The 19261-nt window shown below is 40.2% G+C and overlaps 1 protein-coding gene across 1 annotated transcript in view; it reads left to right on the plus strand.

The window, feature by feature from the left end:
• SLC28A3 (solute carrier family 28 member 3) overlaps positions 1-16350 on the plus strand; it is a 61571-nt gene extending 45221 nt beyond the window's left edge. Inside the window, exons 11-18 of the mRNA XM_082611394.1 lie at positions 1048-1173; positions 2751-2881; positions 4665-4833; positions 5241-5438; positions 11212-11293; positions 11947-12045; positions 12256-12376; positions 13231-16350. Of these exons, the coding sequence (XP_082467520.1) occupies positions 1048-1173; positions 2751-2881; positions 4665-4833; positions 5241-5438; positions 11212-11293; positions 11947-12045; positions 12256-12376; positions 13231-13351 (1047 nt within the window). The 3' untranslated portion in view covers positions 13352-16350. The remainder of the gene's footprint in view (positions 1-1047; positions 1174-2750; positions 2882-4664; positions 4834-5240; positions 5439-11211; positions 11294-11946; positions 12046-12255; positions 12377-13230) is intronic.
• The last annotated feature ends 2911 nt before the right edge of the window (positions 16351-19261 follow it).

Raw genomic sequence — 19261 nt, forward strand, 5'->3', positions numbered from 1 at the left:
CAACTGCTCCAGGCAGGCTGAGCCTTCTGATTGGTAAGCCCAGCTTACCAGCCTGGAGCAAAGTCTTTAGAGTGGGGCCCATACTTCTTTGCCCAGGAGTTGAAATTGTTATAATTATAGCCATAAAATCTCTCAGGACTAATTAGGGCACCATCTTGAGTTGATTACTCCTACCTGCAGGGTAAGAGGGCTCATGTACTGAGTTTCTATTTGGTCCATAAATTGAAGCTCAACACACTCAATCTCATAGCACAATTAGAAATAATGAGGGGAAAATAGTAAAATTGCACACATGCTTCTGTGGTGCTCAATTTGATACTTAATATTCTAAAAGTACAGCTATTATTTATGGAGAGCCCATGCTGCAGGCCACCTGCCCTCCTTAATGGGACTCAAGCCTTTACAACTACACTCTAATTGATTCCTTTCCATGCAAGGGGAAGAGAGGGGTCTCTGATTCTCAATTAGGAATGGGCCTGTGGGCACCAGTATATGTTATTGCTGGTATTTTTTCATACTTGTGTCTTGTTTCCCTATAGTAACAGCAAAGAGGTTTAGGGTCTGTTGAGATGAAGCTGGAAGATAGGAAGTCACAGAGGTTTGGGAATCACAGTTCCCAAGGCCAGGCCACTGGGCAGTTACTTGGCCCATGGTGCTCCAACCCTAGAAAAGAGTACTAAGCCATCACAGTCCAATCCTAGGCTAGGTGAGAGCCTTATGTGAATTGGCCTTGCAAACTTCACACATGACTCTGTATGCGCACTGCCCTGGAGTCCAAAAGACCCAGACAATGATGGTGTGGGTTCTCAAACATGAGCACACATCGGAACCACCAGGAAGCCTTGTTAAAACACCACTGCTGAACCCAGCCCCAGAGTTTCTGATTCAGTAACTTTGAGAATTTGCATGTCAAACGAGTTCCTGAGTCAAGCTGAAAGAGTTGGTCTGAAGTTCACTCTTAGAAATACTGCTGTAGAGAATGGAATTTTGAGTAAATTAGCATGTCCTCGTAAGGGAACGTTTAATCTGATCACTTTTTGTTTCCAGACAGAGTCTCCACTGCTGGTCCGACCATATTTACCGTATGTCACCAAGTCTGAACTCCACGCGATCATGAGCGCTGGGTTCTCTACCATTGCTGGAAGTGTCTTAGGTGCATACATTTCTTTTGGGGTAAGAATGTTTGGGGATTAATTTATGAAACCTCTTCTTCCTTTGCTATTGTCATTTCTGCTTTTTCCTTTACTATTGCTGCCAGATAAGGAGGGCAAAAGAGTGTTCTTTTTGCTGTCTAGTTGGTCACAGTTTCTTTGGCATTTGAATGGAGTGACCCCAAGGAGCTTTGGTATTTCACTCTCATATCTCTGCCACCTGAATGTGAACTAATCCAACCATAGCAGAATGAAATCATATTATGAGGTTACTTTGGCTGAAAAGTTGAATAAGTAAAAAAAAAAAAAAAACTATTACTGACACTAGTTAAAGGCCATCTAGTTCAGTGGTCAGCAAACTATGGCCCATGGGCCAAATTTAGATCACTTCCTTTTTTTTGTAACTAAAGTTTGATTGGAAACCAGCTATCCTGTTCATTATCTAAGCAGCTTTTATGATACAGACTTGAGTAGTTGTGGCCCTAAAAGCCAAAACTATTCACCCTCTACAGAAAACATTTTCTGACTACTGGCTTACAGCACTGGTTCTCAAAACTTACTTCACGTTAGAATCACCCGGGAGCTTTTAAAAGCCCTAATGCCCAGGCCCCTACCCCAGAGTAATTCAACAGAATCTCTTGGGACGAGACCCAGGCATCATTGTTTCTTTTCAATCCTCAGGTTTCAATGTATAGCCCAGTTTGAGAGCAGGGGGTCTATGGGATGGCGCTGAAGAACGTTATGGTAACTGGTGCACATGTCCTGAGCACAGGGCTTACTTACAACCCCCAGTGGAGAAATGGAATAACACAGCAGCTGTGTGGTCCAGGTGATGAGGAATTCTTACAAGATAGGCAAGTTTCATTCCAGGACTTCATCTGAGTCTCACAGAGCGAATCACTAGGAAGCGGGAAGAAAAAAAGGGTGAAGGAGACCTCAGGAATACCAGTTTGACTGACTCCCCAGATGGATTGCTGTAGGAATTCTACCTACAAAACTGCGCTGTGTGGAATGGGAGTGGGGAGGCAGGTGCAGATTCTATAATTCTGAAAATACAGGGAAGAGAATCCAGAAACAAGATAAGGATGTGGGAAGGGAAGGGGGAAGAGTTTAAGTAGACCTGCAAAGAGGAAAACAGAAATCGGTTACAGATTAAAGGGACTCTGGATAAACACATATTATGTAGGGGCACAAAGGACATCAGGAAAGCAAAAGGAAAATGGAGAGGGGTGTACCCACGCCTGTACCCCAGATACCCACCATCTAAACTGATGATGTAATGAAATAGCTTTAGGGACTATATGACCATTCAGAGGAACAACAGAGAGGTAGAGTTATCTTCCTTGAAAATTTCTACAACACAGGATTAATTCTCTCCTGAAATGCTCAGATTGTGGTTTTGTGCTTCTCCCCGAGGATGTGGTCAACTGGTATAACTTCCTCCCTTCTCTCAAGGTGATACCCAGCGTGTGGCTCTTTGAGCTCTTCCAAGCCTCCAAAGAAACATTGATTTCTGGCACGTAAGGCATTTGAGCCATTCATTCGGAGCACAACAGAAAAGCTAAATCTAAGTTGGTCTTCTTTCTCCTGAAATCACAGGTTTCGTCCTCTCACTTGTTAACTGCTTCAGTTATGTCTGCACCTGCGGCATTGGCTATTTCTAAACTTTTTTGGCCTGAGACAGAAACACCTAAAATAACCCTCAAGAAAGCCATGAAAATGGAAAATGGGTAAGTGGGACACGTTCACCTAGTTATTAGTTATTGACTATACAAGCAGGAGGTTGGCGGGAGGGGAGGTTTGCTCCAGTCCAGATTCAAAGTACAGCAAGAATTTGATTATCAGAGAACACAGTGAATTAAAGTGAATTTAATTTCCCATGACCATGTAGACTTCACCCAAAATATCTTGTTTCAGTACTTGAGGAGATCTTTTCTAAATATCAGTACCTAAATGTCAGTACATTTCCTTGACTGTTCAGTGTAGATATTTCATTTAAGTAGTTTTTTTAGATTGAAATATAGTTGATTTTCAATATTATATTAGTTTTAGGTGAAGAGATATTTAATTTTAAATATAGCATAAGGTTCATTGGGCCATGATTTAAGACTGTTAGAAAGCCATAGGATCACTGTCTCTGGAAGTTTCTTATATAATAGGGAAGATAAGTGTGATATCGGTATTCCTTTTTATTAAAATTTATTTATTTATTAAAATATTTCTTTCTTTATTTGGCTGCATGAAGTCTTAGTTACGGTGCGAGAGCTCTTCGTTGCAGCAGGCGGGCTTCTCTCTAGTTGTGGTGTGCGGGCTCAGTAGTTGAGGCACACAGGCTCTCTAGTTGCAGCACACAGTCTCTCTAGTTGTGATGCGTGGGCTCTAGAGCCCGCAAGCTTAGTTGTCCCACGGCATGTGGGATCTTAGTTCCCCAACCAGAGATCGAACCCACGTCTCCTGCATTGGAAGGCAGATTCTTAACCATTGGACCACCAGGGAAGTCCCGATATAGGTATTTCTAACCCCTCTTAGGTTCATTTACTTTTTGCCCTGTTCAAAAGAAAGAGAAGAGGGTGGAAAAAACTAAGGGCTTTAGGGTATTCAAAAGTATGTCATGGGCTTCCCTGGTGGCACAGTGGTTGAGAGTCCGCCTGCCGATGCAGGGGACGCGGGTTCGTGCCCCGGTCCGGGAAGATCCCACATGACGCAGAGCAGCTGGGCCTGTGAGCCATGGCTGCTGAGCCTGCGCGTCCGGAGCCTGTGCTCCGCAACAGGAGAGGCCACAGTAGTGAGAGGCCCGCGTACCGCAAAAAAAAAAAAAAAAAAAAAAGTATGTCATTAAGTAACAGAATTCATCAACCAATATGTTTCTGAGATTCATCCCTTGTTTGTATGTAGAGAGAGTCATAACCATGAGTGAAAAAGCAAGTTGCCAAAGAATATATATGGAATATGTGGATTTCACTTATATAGTTAGCAACTATGTAAACTGACACAATGTATTATGTAGGGATAAAGAAAATTGAAAAGAAAGGGAATCATAAGAAAATTCCAGTGGGCCAAGTACCTCTGATATTAGAGAGAAGAAGATGAGATGAAGTAGGGGGTGCTCAAAGCTGATGTGACTCTCCATTTCTTAAATGAGGTGGTGGATACACAGGCCTTCCTTGAATTGCTAGTTCTTTTACTGTGAATATTTTATAAATATTCTCTGGAAGCTACTTTTAATTAAATATCATTGTTAAAACCTGTAATATTTTTATCCCAATATTTTTTTATAAACGCCTCCAAATTAAAAGAGTAGTATAACATTTAGACACTCATATGCCCATCACCTACACTCAACAATTATAAATCCCATCATGATTTCATGGAATTCAGGTATTTCAGCCAGGACATGGGTCTGAGAGTTAGTCTCTCCATTTGAATGAGCTCTGATTATGCCATTTCTACACCTGTGATGTCCATCCACTGATAACCCCTTGGTAATTCTGGAATTGCTATTTTTTGATAAAGTGATTCAAAGAATCTCCTAGAAGCCGCAACACAGGGAGCATCCTCATCCATTCCCCTGGTGGCAAACATCGCTGTGAATTTGATTGCCTTCCTGGCCCTGTTGTCTTTTGTGAATTCAGCCTTGTCCTGGTTTGGAAACATGTTTGACTACCCACAACTGAGTTTCGAGGTATGATTCTATCATGCTTTTCCTCCTTTTTGTTTCTGCCACTCTTTGTTTAAAAATAAAATAGGTTTGTGAACAGCCTTTCCTAATGCGTATAGTGCACTCATACAATGTACAAACTTTTCATGAATCCCGCTCTCCCCACACCCCTTTTGCTGTCTCCTATCACCCTCCTTACCCCAACACAGAACCATTCTGTCCTGACCCCGTTCCCCAAAATCCAGGTTACTTCAAATGACCCAATTTCAACCTTGACTCCTAATGGATATAGACAGGCTAGAGAATGCACAGGGATATCTGTGCCTAAAAGACACACAGAGGGGGCAGGAACAATCTGGTCATGAGGGTGAGGCTGAAGAACCGGAAGCAAATCACTACTCTAATAAAGTATCCATTTTTGGTTTTTGTAGTTAATATGCTCCTACATCTTCATGCCCCTTTCCTTCATGATGGGAGTGGACTGGCAAGACAGCTTTATGGTTGCCAAACTCATAGGTTATAAGACATTCTTCAATGAATTTGTGGCTTATCAGAAACTCTCAGACTTGATCCATTTAAGGCAAGAGGGTGGACCCAAATTTGTGGACGGTGTGCAGCAATATATGTCGGTGAGTAAATTTTTCCCCCCAATATACATCTTCGTCACACACATACATTCAGCTATTTAGCTGCTGGTGCCTCTGCGTGTCAGGCACCATGCCAGGCATTTGGGGTACATCAGAAGGAAACAGGCCAAAAATCTCTGACATCATAATGTACATAGTGACTCATAATTGTCAGTTGTGTTGAGTTAATCACAGTGTCAGTGCACGTGTGTGTGTGTGTGTGTGTGTGTGTACAGAAAGAAACGCAGCTAATCCTTACCACTGTGATCATTTACCTTTGAGCACTACCAATACAAACCCAGAGTCATATGAGCTGGGATTGGAGTCAATCAACAGATATTTATGGAATGTCTTCTGTGAGCACTGTGCTATGTACGGAGGCCACAGTGTTGAATGAGTGATAAGGCCTCTGCTCTCATGGGGCTCATAGTCTAATGACCAGGAAGGACTCTTCCTTCCTACTTAAGACATTTTTTGAACTCTGAGAAACTGCCTAAGTGCCGCATAGCGCCTGGACATCAAAAGAAACAGTGAGACACAGTAACTACTCTCCAAGTGAATGAGGGAAGAGAAAAAGTTCAGGGCCTTTCAGACAAGCACCCTATAATTATGTCAGGATTTCGGGTCCATAGCCTGCAAAGAGATGCTCATGTCTCTTGGCCTTGAATGGGATGAGGGAACTTGGAGGAAGCCATTATTTAAGCCATATTTGCAGCTGAGTCTCTAACTTCTACTTTCCAGAAGAACAGAATTGTCACACGTGGAAACTCTTAGGGAAATGGTGAACATCTCCGACCACCACCATGACTCATTAAAACAATCCATTTGGAATGAATGTCCTGGGCAGGTATTTGGCTTTAAAAGGAACAGGGAGGGAAAGCATGCTGCCCAAGGTTCTAACTGAGACTGCCCCGCCTCTGACCACCACCACCATCTCACCCAGCCTCCCAAACACCAAACATGCAAATTTTCCTCCCACCTGTCACACAAATATCACAGCAAACTCCAGGAGAGTACTGACTTGTATTTTACGATCAGCGGCATTTTGACCCACACATCTGATATGAACAAGAGCTCTAGGACAGTAGGTCTCCTGCGTCTCAAATGTTCATTCTTCAACTGACCACGCAATGGAGCTTGGCCAAATGTCCTCATTGTTTGGATGCCACCACAAACTAGCTTGCTTCCCTGCCAAAAGTAAAGAACAGGCTAAATTAAGTGAAATGTTTTCTATCCCCAAGTGGCAGTTGCCTGGAGAACGTAGTTTTGCTAAAAGGAAGCTCTCAGTTCTGGTTGTGCTAAGCAGGTTTGTGAACAGGTTATTAAGAGGACAGAAATAGAACAGTAGAGCTGATTTAGGTTGGGAGTGAGCCCAACCAGAGGCAGACCCACAGAAGATATTTGGAGATATGAGTTCAATGGCTTCCGCTATTGTTGAGTCACAAAGGGGAAAACATTTTGTTTTTCCCAATTTGCTATTTCCAATCAACCAAATGGGGATGAGTTCCTACAATTTCTGTTTACCAACCAACAAGTGGTGGGAGTGTCCCACTATCTACTGGAAAAAGTACCGCATGACTAAAACATTTGATCTGGGTCCATGAGGCAAAAACCCAGTGTAATCCATTGCATTATGCCCACTGACGACCTCCATCTAAGCGATCAGAATGTGTAGGTGCAGATGGCCAACAGGCACATGGAAAGATGCTCAACATCACTAATTATTAGAGAAATGCAAATCAAAACTATGAGGTATCACCTCACACCGGTCAGAATGGCCATCATTAAAAAGTCTACAAATAATAAATGCTGGAGAGGGTGTGTAGAAAAGGTAACCCTCCTACACTGTTGGTGGGAATGTACATTAGTGCAGCCCTATGGAAAACAGTATGGAGGTTCCTCAAAAAACTAAAAATAGAGTTTCCACATGATCCAGCAATCCCACTCCTGGGCATATATCTGGACAAAACTATAATATGAAAAATACATGCACCCCAGTGTTCATAGCAGCACTATTTACAATAGCCAAGACATGGATGCAACCTAAATATCCATTGACAGATGAATGGATAAAGAAGATATGGTCTGTATACATAATGGAATACAACTCAGCCATAAAAAAGAATGAAATGATGCCATTTGCAGTGACATGGGTGGACCTAGAGATTATCATACCAAGTGAAGTAAGTCAGAAAGAGAAAGACAAATACCATATGATATCACTTATATCTAAGTGGAATCTAAAATATGACACAGATGAACTTATTTATGAAACAGAAACAGACTCACAGACATAGAAAACAAACTTATGGTTACCAACAGGGAAAGGAGGGGGGGAAGGGATAAATTAGGAGTTTGGAATTAGCAGATACACACTACTATACATAAAATTGATAAACAACAAGGTCCTACTGTATAGCACAGGGAACTATATTTAATACCCTGTAATAAACCATAATGGAAAAGAATATATATATATATATGTGTGTGTGTATATATATGTATGTATATATAAATATATATATATATATATATATATATATATATATAAAACTGAATCACTTTGCTGTACAGCAGAAACTAACACAACGTTGTAAATCAACTATACTTCAATTAAAAGAATAAGAGAGGGCTTCCCTGGTGGCACAGTGGTTGAGAGTCCACCTGCCGATGCAGGGGACACGGGTTCGTGCCCCGGTCCGGGAAGATCCCACATACCGCGGAGCGGCTGGGCCTGTGAGCCATGGCCGCTGGGCCTGCGCATCCGGAGCCTGTGCTCCGCAACGGGAGAGGCCACAACAGTAAGAGGCCCGCTTACCACAAAAAAAAAAAAAAAAAAGAATAAGAGAAATGTGTATGTGGCACGTTATCCCCAGAATGAGCTCTTTATCACTCCATCATTTTCATCATTTTCTCCTTCTTAAAGATAATACTTTGCATGTTTGTTTGTTTACACATAAAACATACCATGGTACAGAATTCAAAATGTACAAGAGGTGTGGAGGGAAAAGGAAGTCATCCTCCCTATTTCTCTGCCATTCACCTCCTCTCCCTGTTCCACGTTATGCTCACTGTTGTTAGTGTTGCTCTTTGCTCTTGGTAACATATCTTGGATGCCATGCCATATCAATGCCTGTGACACAGTATGAGCACATCATAACTTATTTTAACCAGTCCCTTGTTGATGAACACAGTTACCAATTTTTTGCTATTAGAAGAAATGCTACAATGACTGTCCTTGTGGCGCCTTTGCTCCTGTGCAAGGAGAGCTGGAAGATGTATTATGGATGGATTAGATTCCACTTAGATATAAGTGATATCATATGGTATTTGTCTTTCCATCACATAATCCTGCACATTTATGGGCAAAGGCAAAGTGGAATCATCCCAGCCTCCTTTTCCTCTTATCATAAAACCCTACATGGCCACATCTGTGTATCCCTTTCCCACAGATCCCCAGAAGGAGAAAGAGGAATCTCAAGCACTTTATGCCATCTCCCTCCTCACGGTCTCTTAATAAGCTTGCCTATTTTTGAAGCCAACTGAACTAAATGAAAAGCACTAGACAGAGCAGGGGACAAAGATGATGAGCTTTTCCAGAAACAGCAGACTGCTCAAATACTTGAAATATTTTTTTTCCTGCCCACTATATGCACACTGATTGAGAATATCAACAAAGGAGTTCTCCGAAATTACGAAAGAAAAGAGGAGCCTTATAATCAACAAAAAACTTATCATGAAAAAAAAAAAACCAAAAAAAAAAACTTACCATGAGCACTTGAGTCTTGAATGTGAGCTTTTAAAAATCCAGTTAGTGAAAGAAAAAAGAAAAGGTTTGTTCTTTGAACCAAATCATAGATTTTTCTCAGGATTTTGGAAAAGAAAATTATTGCCTCGGTTGTGTGGGTGCCTTTGCCAGATTGGCTGTGCCTCTGGTGAACAACCGAGCCTATTGAATCTTCCAGGCCTCCCATAATCAGCCCCTCAACCTGAGGAAGATTGTCTGGCCTGAGCAGCACCTCTTGCCTATTGGAATAGAGAAGGAGGGTCATGCTCATGCTTCCAAGAATTCACCTGCCATTTTCTTACTGCCCTGTGAAAGGACTATTCACTCTCCCACTACTTAACATTCCTATGGTCTGGTCAGAGCTGAGGAACAAAGAAAGGCAAGCACACACCACAGTCAGCTGAAAGGAGCCCCTCTGGTATCTGTGAGCTTCATTTTTACTAAGATAATTCCTTTTCACTGAAGTATACTTTGCATACAAAAAAGGCCTATTTTTGGTGTACGTATGTTTTGATAAATCTGTCACCTGTGTAACCACGACCACAAACAATCAAGATATCACACATTTCCACCACACCTAGAAAACTTCCTTCATGGCCAGTTGTCAACAATACCCCATCCCACCCCAACCCAGTCCCAGGAAACCAGTGATCTTTCTCTTACTATAGATCACTTTTGCTTGTTCTAGAATTTCATATAAATGGACTCACTTAGGATTCATGTTGTTGCATGTATTAGTTTTTTCCTTTCTACTGCAGAGTAGTATTCTTTTTTAATGCATATCCACACCTTATTTATCCATTCACCAATTGAACGGCATTTGAGTTGTTTCCAGCTTGGAGCTATTGTGAATAGAGCTGTTACAAATATTCACGTACAGTCTTCTTGAAGACACATGTTTTTATTTCTCCTGGGAACATTCCTAGGAGTGGCATTACTGGGTCACTGTTAATTTGATAAGAAACTGCCAAGTATGTTTGTATTTTACAAACAGGCTGTGTCAGTTTACATTCCCACCAACAATGTACAAGAGTTCCAATTGCTCAACATCCTTGCCAACACTGGGTGTTGTCCATCTTTTTTAGCCATTTTAGTGGATGTGTAGTGAGCTCATTGTTTTAATTTAATTTGCATTTTCCTGGTGATTAATGATGTCAAACATCTTCTCATGTGCTTATTTTGGCCGTTTGTGTATCTTTTGTGAAATCTCTTTATGTTTTTTATTGGATGCTTGTCTTCTTAATGAGTTATAACAGTTCTTTATACATTCTGAATAAGTCCTTTGTCAAATAAATGTAATGTGAGTATTTTCTGGGACCAATTTTGTATTGTCAGCAGCTAGTACTGTGCCTGACACAATATAGCAAGTGGTCAGGTTATACTGAATATTAGAAGTTATCATCAAGCAGAAAATAGCATTTGTAGAGGCCAAGAGTACCAACTCCAAGAACTTCATGGAGAGTCTCTGAATCCACACAGCCCCTTTCCCTCCCTGAAAATTCAAGGGGAGGACTTCCCTGGTGGTGCAGTGGTTAAGAATCTGCCTGCCAGTGCAGGGAACACAGGTTCAATCCCTGGTCCAGGAAGATCCCACATGCCACAGAGCAACTAAGCCCATGCACCACAACTACTGAGCCTGCGTGCCGCAACTACTGAAGCCTGCGTGCCTAGAGCCCATGCTCCACGACAAGAGAAGCCACCACAATGAGAAGCCCACACACTGCAATGAAGAGTAGCCCCCACTTGCTACAACTAGAGAAAGCCCACAGGCAGCAACGAAGACCCCTCACAGCCAAAAAAAAAAGAAAAAAAAATTCAAGGGGAGATGGAAAAAAGAGACCAGGAAGCAACAGGTGTTTGACACCATACACTGTACATTTATTTGTCAATATTGATTCTATAGTCGGAATAGGAAGCCCAGTTAGGATATCAGATATACTCAGCTGGGTCACATCATGTATACATCTGTGTGTTTATGCTTATTTCTAGATTCGTGCTGAGACAATTGCCACTTATGCTCTCTGTGGCTTTGCCAATTTTGGGTCCCTAGGAATAGTGATCGGCGGACTCAGTAAGTGAAAAGGATATTCTCCAACAACAGATATGATATAAACATGCTTCCAATCTCCATGTTGCTCTGTAACATTATTTGTGTCCGAAAAAAAGAGCCCTGCAACAGCAATAAATTCTTTCGGGTCTATTTTTTATCCCTGCTCTGCAATGTAGTTTTTCCCATGTCTATTCAAGCTAATATCGGGAAAAATTTGCTCAAATGTACAGGTGTTACTCCACTCAAAGATGACAAATAGATTACACTTTGCCTGCCAATTCCAATAGGTTTATAATGACCAGCTAGAGAAGGATTCTGAGGGCCAGTGGAAATTCAATGGGAAAATGCTGTGATTAATTAATTCTATGCCACCATGGGCAAAGAAGTAGATGGTGACAGATGAGTTGCAGATATTTGGAATCCTTCCTTGAAACCCATTTGCCTTGTCATGCCCTCATGAACATACTGTGAGTTCTCCTACACCAGAGAGATTTCTCTGGATGTGGAGCTCATCACTAAGCTCTTGAATCTTGAATTCTCCAGCCCAGTTTAAAAAAAGAAAAGTCAACAGACCTGAGACTCCAGCCCCAGAACAATTCTCAAAGGCTGGGAATTTGGAATTCTAATCAATAGGCTCAACATTAATCTGCCATGCTTGCTTCCACATTTCCCAGCATCCATAGCTCCTTCCAGAAAGCGTGACATCGCCGCAGGAGCAGTGAGAGCTCTGATTGCAGGGACCATCGCCTGCTTCATGACAGCCTGCATTGCAGGTATTGCATTGCATCCTCTGTGTCTGGCCTCCCTGTGCTCAGAGGATGGCAGCTTTGGGGGGATGGTGCCTCTGCAGAGAGCTGAGAGGCACAGCTGCCGCTAAGCAGATTGTGAAGTGAAATGTGTGGAGCATGGTGGAGAAGCCAAGAATAGAAGGAGAGTTCAGTGACTTCATTAATTGAATAAACAGAACTCTGTTCCACTTCCAGGCATACTTAGCAGCACTCCTGTGGACAACAACTGTCATCACATTTTGGAGAATGCCTTCAACTCCAGCTCGGTTAGAAACACAACTGATGTAGTATCTTGTTGCCAGAGTCTATTGAACAGGTATTGTATTCTTGATGATAACTTCTTTATATCCATCATTAATAATAAAAATAATAAAAATAGACCAAAAGACCCCAACCACTTATTTTTGTAACTTCATAACTCTTAATATAAGAACTTTTCTGGCAGTTCTAACCGCCTTTCATCTTGACTAACTAAGACGAGAAACCATAGCATTAACCAGTGCTGCTCAAACATTTTAATATGCCCCCAGCTGTGTATTAGGTGCTTTGTATGAATTAGCTCACTTAAACCTTGCAGCCGCTGTATAAGTTAGGCACTACTGCTTTTTTAAGCATTAGATAAAATCTGGGCTTGGGGAGGCAACGTCACTTACCCAAGCAAAATGAGTGCAAGCAAGATCAAGATAGAAAGACCCAAGAAAATTTGGGTCTTTCTGCCCATAGAGCCCATGCCCTAGTAGTTACTAGGTACTGCCTCCCTTTCAAGGGTATCAAGCAATGCAGGCTTCCCTGACAACATGATGATGGTGATACTACAGTGGATGAGGGGCCATCAGTGACTCACGCCAGCCACCCCCATTCTGTACAGTCTCTATCTTCAAAAGCAGTATCACCACTCCATCTGCCCTTCTTAATGTGCACGTGTTTTTATAAGGATTGCTTCTATTCTTTATTCTTTTACTCTAGAGGAAATAAGGTGAGTCTTTCAGGCCAAACAGGATTTAAGGGTCAAAACTACTTCTCTGGTGCCTCTGTCCTTAACCCACCCTAACTGGAATGTGAGGCAGGATATCGGCTTCTCACCCTATGCAATCTCTAATGTGTCATCTGCTCATCTACTGTTTCTGTTTTCTAAGGTTCAACTAACTGTTTTATTCTACTTTTCACCAGCACTGTTGTCAACGGTTCTGGTGAGGTCATCCCAGCAGGAAACCATAGCCTGTATTCTTTGAAACACTGCTGCAATTTGTTGAATCCACCAACACTAAACTGCAGTTGGATTCCTTTTTGAGTTCAGCCACTTCTCCAACAGAAAAAATGTGAAAAAAGAAAAAACGTGAAAAAGGTTTTGGAATACCTTGAGTAATTTATCTGTGTTTTCATTTTTGTTCATGCACAAGAGTAATTTTTTTTAATCCATGATTAAATAGTTGACTTGTGTTTGTGTGTGTGTGTGTGTGTGTGGTGATGGTGGTGATGATGAAGTAGGGACCTAAATGCCCAAAGGACATTTATCTCTGAAGTACAATATACTAGGATATTTCTAATTATTGATCATTTGTATCATATTTTTCTTGGAACTTACTGTGCCCTTTCAGTATTTAGACTTTATTTTAGAAAAAATATATTTATGTGTCTTTTCCCTCTGTTCTCTGTTCTGGTGTCAGCCTTCATAAAAGCCTATGGAATAGTGTGTCAGGGATGCCAATTATTCATATGCTGGTTCTCCTTTGTTTGCTATGGCTATTATTTTTCTTTCTCACTCTTTTTTCTCTTTGTAACTGTTTGCACTTTTCTATTCTATTTTATTCCTGAGAGTTAATTAAGTTTCTTCCTTTTCAAATTCAAAAATTAATATTCACTTCTAATAAAAGTGGCAATTTTACACACACACACACAACTTTCTCTCCACCCTGTTCACCCCAGCTCTCTTTCCAGTACCACATCCTGAGATTATTGTTAATGGTCTAGTACATGCATCTTTCTCTAAACATATAAAAATGTGGCAGATTTGTTGTTTCTACACGAGTAGAATGAATCTATTTACATATCACCTTCATCTTCTTTTCACTTGGAGTGTGTGTGATTTTACATAAAAGAGATAATATACACTCTGGGGGAGGGAGGGAGTTAGAGGTTTTATTTTCTTTCTACTTGCTTCCTTCTTCCTCTCCCTTGCCCCATCATATACAGGTAACCCAAGTTAAATAACCTGATGCATCATTTTCTGTACCTTTTTTATGTTCTGGTCATATCTTACAAACATATCCATCTATTGAGGATTGGAATGGTAGTTTTACAATACTGGTATTACTCACATTTTTATGTGGTTTACTTTTCTTCTATAACAATACTTTGTAGATATTCTAGTCCACTGACAAACTTTAACTATTCTTTTCAAACACTTCATAATAGCCCATGACATATTATATATATGTATACTAGTCACTACTCTATGGACAAGCACTCACTTTGTTTTCAGTTTTTTGTTTTTGTTTGGTGTTTTCTGGTTTGATTTGGTTTGGGTTTTTTGTTTTGTTTTGTTTTTGTTTGTTTGTTTGGCTACTTTGAACTGTGCTTGTCAGTTTATATACCAGTGCTTTCATTTTCTATAGCAGTGTTATCTGATCAAAATATAATGCAAGTTGCATGTAATTTGACATTTTTTAGTAACCACATTGAAAAAGTAAAAAGAAACTGGTAAAATTAACTTTAACAATATATTATTATTATAATTATATGTTAGTAATACATTTTTTCAATGAGATTTTAGATTCTTTTTATTGCATTAAATCTTTTAAAAATCTAGTGTATATTTTATACTTAGAGCTTATCTTGAGAAGCTAAATTTTCATTGGCAAGACAATCTGTAATTATATCTCATAAAATTTACAATTGAAAAATAAATTTACATACCCAGGTTGTTCCAGATAATACCTAAAAGTTTTCCAATAACTGAAATTAGTATCAGTTTTTAAATTTTAGATCCTCAGTTCCATATATGAAATAGCTCCATGTTTCAAATATTCATGATTAACATAACGGACAATGAAATTTTACAGGATGATTTCCTACATGAATTGAAGTGTGTGTATATATTTGGTATTAATATATGTTGCCAGACTGCTTCTTAGAGAAATACGTTGTCTTAATTTTCACCTGCTTTGCAATATAAATTTTCTGATGTGTTTTATTCATCTACTTCTGTGAGCATGTGTGATATTTCCTTTTAAATACACTATGTTCACATAAGTTGCATGCTGATTTCTTTTTTAATGTTGTTTCTTTTTTAATGTTTGAGGGAGGGAGATATTATTCCTGAGCCATATTATGAGAAAGGATAGTAAGGGTAGGATCAGGCAAATCAGCTGGTGAGCACTTGAGGCTCTTTGCCTCCAGAAACCTTATCAATCCCCTGTGAACATTGTGAGTGGCTCTGGGCTGGCTGGAAGTTTCCCTTTTCCCAGTGAAGCCAGTCGATGGAGGGTTTTGGTGGACGGTGATGTCTTCACTCTTCTTTGGAAGACATAGAAGCTGGAGGGCTCTTTGTTCCTCACAGTTTATCCTTCACCCAGCCATAGTCTTCTAAGATGTCAAAGATGGAGTGTCTGTGTATTTCTTGTGTGTTTCCTAGGTTGTCGCCTGAGGTCACTTAGTGTTGACAGCATGTTGCTGTCAGTCTGTGCACCCTGACCTTGTTTCAAGCCAAGGCTGTGAAATCTACTTAGAAGAATTCTGCACTGTCTTGTCTGTCCATGAAATCCGAAGTCCCTAGCTGTCTTTCTGAGTCTATCTTTCACACTGACACAGTTTTCACTAAGCTGAAAGCCCTTTTTTATTTTATTTTATTTTTTAAACATCTTTACTGCAGTATAATTGCTGTACAATGGTGTGTTAATTTCTGCTTTATAACAAAGTGAATCAGCTATACATATACATATATCCCCATATCTCCTCCCTCTTGCGTCTCCCTCCCACCCTCCCTATCCCACCCCTCTATGTGTCACAAAGCACCGAGCTGATCTCCCTGTGCTATGTGGCTGCTTCCCACTAGCTATCTATTTTACATTTGGTAGTATATATTAGTCCATGCCACTCTCTCACTTCGTCCCAGCTTACCCTTCCCCCTCCCCATGTCCTTAAGTCCATTCTCTACATCTGCATCTTTATTCCTGTCCTGTCCCTAGGTTCTTCAGCACCATTTCTTGAAAGCCCTTTTTAAAAATACAGTTATGAGTCTAGTTATTAATGTTTCCTAAGTTCAATAAAGATGGAAGTTTGCTTTCCGGCTTTTTATTCTCCTTGTTATTTTCCATTGGTTTGCAAAAGGGGAGGGGGTCAGAAATGGCATTTCTCTCTCCAATCCAGAAGCTATATTTATAAACAAATTCTCTGACCTTACAGAAGACTTAGGGTCTCAGCCAAAAATAGTTGGAGTCATGGAATATGGAAATTTTTCTTTGATTTTTCTTTCCACTGGTAAAATAGAACATCCAAGCAATTAGGTCTGAGTGAGAAGGTCTCTGTAACTACACAGATTACTAACATGCATCATTTTGAAAATGCTCCCACCTAATTGCTTTCATGTTTCTGTGGTTTAGTTAGGCTGGTAGGCCATTGTGAAGAGCTTAAGATGTGCACCTGCCCAGTGAGGCTGACTTCCAATTACAGAACAATTCCAAAATCGGACATGCTTATAAAGAAGGTTTTGAAGGACACAGTGTGCCAGGAAGGATTAAACTACTCTGAATGCACTGGAGCAGGGGAAGCGGAGGCGATCATTCACATTTTAAACAGGCAGGAGCACAGGATTAAAGAAATCTTTGGTACATGTGCACCATATGGGGCTAATGAACCACATGGTCCTAAAAAAAGCTACCTTTTTACAACCTGTTACTTAATAAAAGCAACTTTGTTTTAAGCTGAAGCAGGAAGAAAAGTGTACACTTGTCCATTCTTTTTCTGGATCACAAGCTTTTGATGATGAATGTGTTTTCCTTTTTATTACAAAGGCAATGTGATTGCCTCTGGATGTAGAGGGAGTTCTTTCTACTCTGGTCTTTAGTAGACTACTTGGCATTTCTATTTCAAGAGACTCTAGAAAGTAAATGATGGATCTGCACCAAGCCAGTTCCTCTACTCACTATGCCTTTTGCAAAATAGGAAGACAGTGACTGATACAAGGGGTACAGCCTATAGCCATGAAATAGAAAAAAGCACTCAAATGACAATCTTGAAATTTAGTCCTCTGGCAACTGAAAACCAACCACTTTCTTTCTTTCTTTCTTTCTTTTTTCTTTTCTTTTCTTTTTTTTTTTTTTTTTTTTTTTTTTTTTTTTTTGGCCGCTTCCAGAGTCCTAACCACTGGAACGCCAAGGAATTTCCCAATCACTTTAGTATGAGAAACCAAGATTAGGAAAAAAACTGATGTCTTACAAGTCATGTTTACATGAAGAATCAGACCCATATCTTCCATGTACTGGGCATGCTTCCAGTAACACTCATAAAATAAGAGGACTGTAGAATCCTAAGTCACTCAGAAATGCCTCATCTCCTTCCACACTCCCCCCAACCCACTTTAAGTCATGTAAAGCCACCAAGTCTATAGATTACTATAGCTAAAAGGAGAATTAGGGCAATATTCTCTGGTCTAATCTGAGTTCCTGCAACTGCAGAGTACCTACCTCATTTCATAACTGTTAACTCATATGTCTGTCTGACCCACTAGACAGACTACTAATTCCTATGTATCTCCAGTACTAGTGCCTGACATCTAGTAGACATTCAGTAAATGTTTATTCAATGAATGAATGAATGAATATTGCAAAATGACTAACCTTCACATAAGCAAGAATAGTTAACTGGATCACTGTTAAAAACTTTTAAAAAATATCATCCAAAAATGCATACTCAGAATAAAAATTGCAAATGATATGCCAGTGTGTATAATGGAGAAATTGGAAATCTTCCTCCCACCTCAATCTCATTCCCCATAGTTATCCACAGTGAACACTGGTATCACTGTTAACTTTTCTCAGTATATAATAAACTATACAGTAAGTTACAACTGTCAAACTGGAGTGAATGAATCTTCTTTCAAGCCCAATGCCAGAATTACTTGCACCTTCTATTTCTTGGCAACATCATGCACATGATTTTGCTTGTCTTACAGCATTAACTGTCCTGAACAATGATTAGCAAATGAAGTTCAAGCAACTAGTCTTCTTGATAATCTCTGCAAGGTCACTTGGCAATTCAGTAGTGTTATCTACCTTGAAGCTAAATGGAATCATTAAAAGCATCTCAATACCCAACATAAACAGGTGTACTTAAGTAACCGGATTCTTTCTGCTTGTATGAGCAATTGTTCTGCTATCATATTTGGAAAAGCTCTTACAGGAAATGGGAAACCACAAGCTGGTTGCCACTGCTGGCAGGTATGAAATATGATTCAGCAGCTAAGCGTCCATCTCTGGACCTGAACTGTCAGTGTTCAAATCCTGGCCCCAGCCACTAGCTCCATTACCTTAGATATTTATGTAACCGCTCTGTGCCTCAGTTTCCCCATCTGTAAAGTGCAAACGAACACATCTCCTCCCTCATATTTTTGTGAGAATTAAGTAAGTTAAATCATATAAAGCACTTAGAAAAATGCCTCACAGAGAAAGGCTATAAAAGACACTTTTTCTTCATTGAGGTATCACTTATATACAATAAATGTACAGATTTTAAGTGTACTTTTTGATGAGTTTTGACAAATACATACATACATGTGACCATCGCCCCAATCAGGACGGAGCACACTTCCATCATTTCAGAAAGCTCCCCAGTACCCCTCCCCAGTCAATCTCTCCCCCACGCTCCGATACTCCCAGGCAAGCCTGATTGATTTTCTTTCCCCTAGAGATTAGTTCAAATAAACGATTCAGCTAGAATGTCATGTAAATGGATTCCGACAGCATATGCTTTTTTGTCTCTTGCTTTTCTCATTCAGCATAATGAATTTAAGTTTTATCCAGTAGGTCATTCTGTTTTTATTGCCGAGTATTATTCCATTGTATGACTACACCACCATTTATATATCACTTCTACTCTTGATTGACATTTAGGTTGTCTTTAGTTTTTGTAGAATATTTGCTTTTGAGAGAGATTTCTATTTGCCACACACTCTTTAGGAGTTTTGGAATATCTTAAGCTTCAG

This window comes from Mesoplodon mirus (genome assembly GCF_964341445.2).
Source record: "Mesoplodon mirus genome assembly, chromosome: 1".
NCBI lineage: Eukaryota > Metazoa > Chordata > Mammalia > Artiodactyla > Ziphiidae > Mesoplodon > Mesoplodon mirus.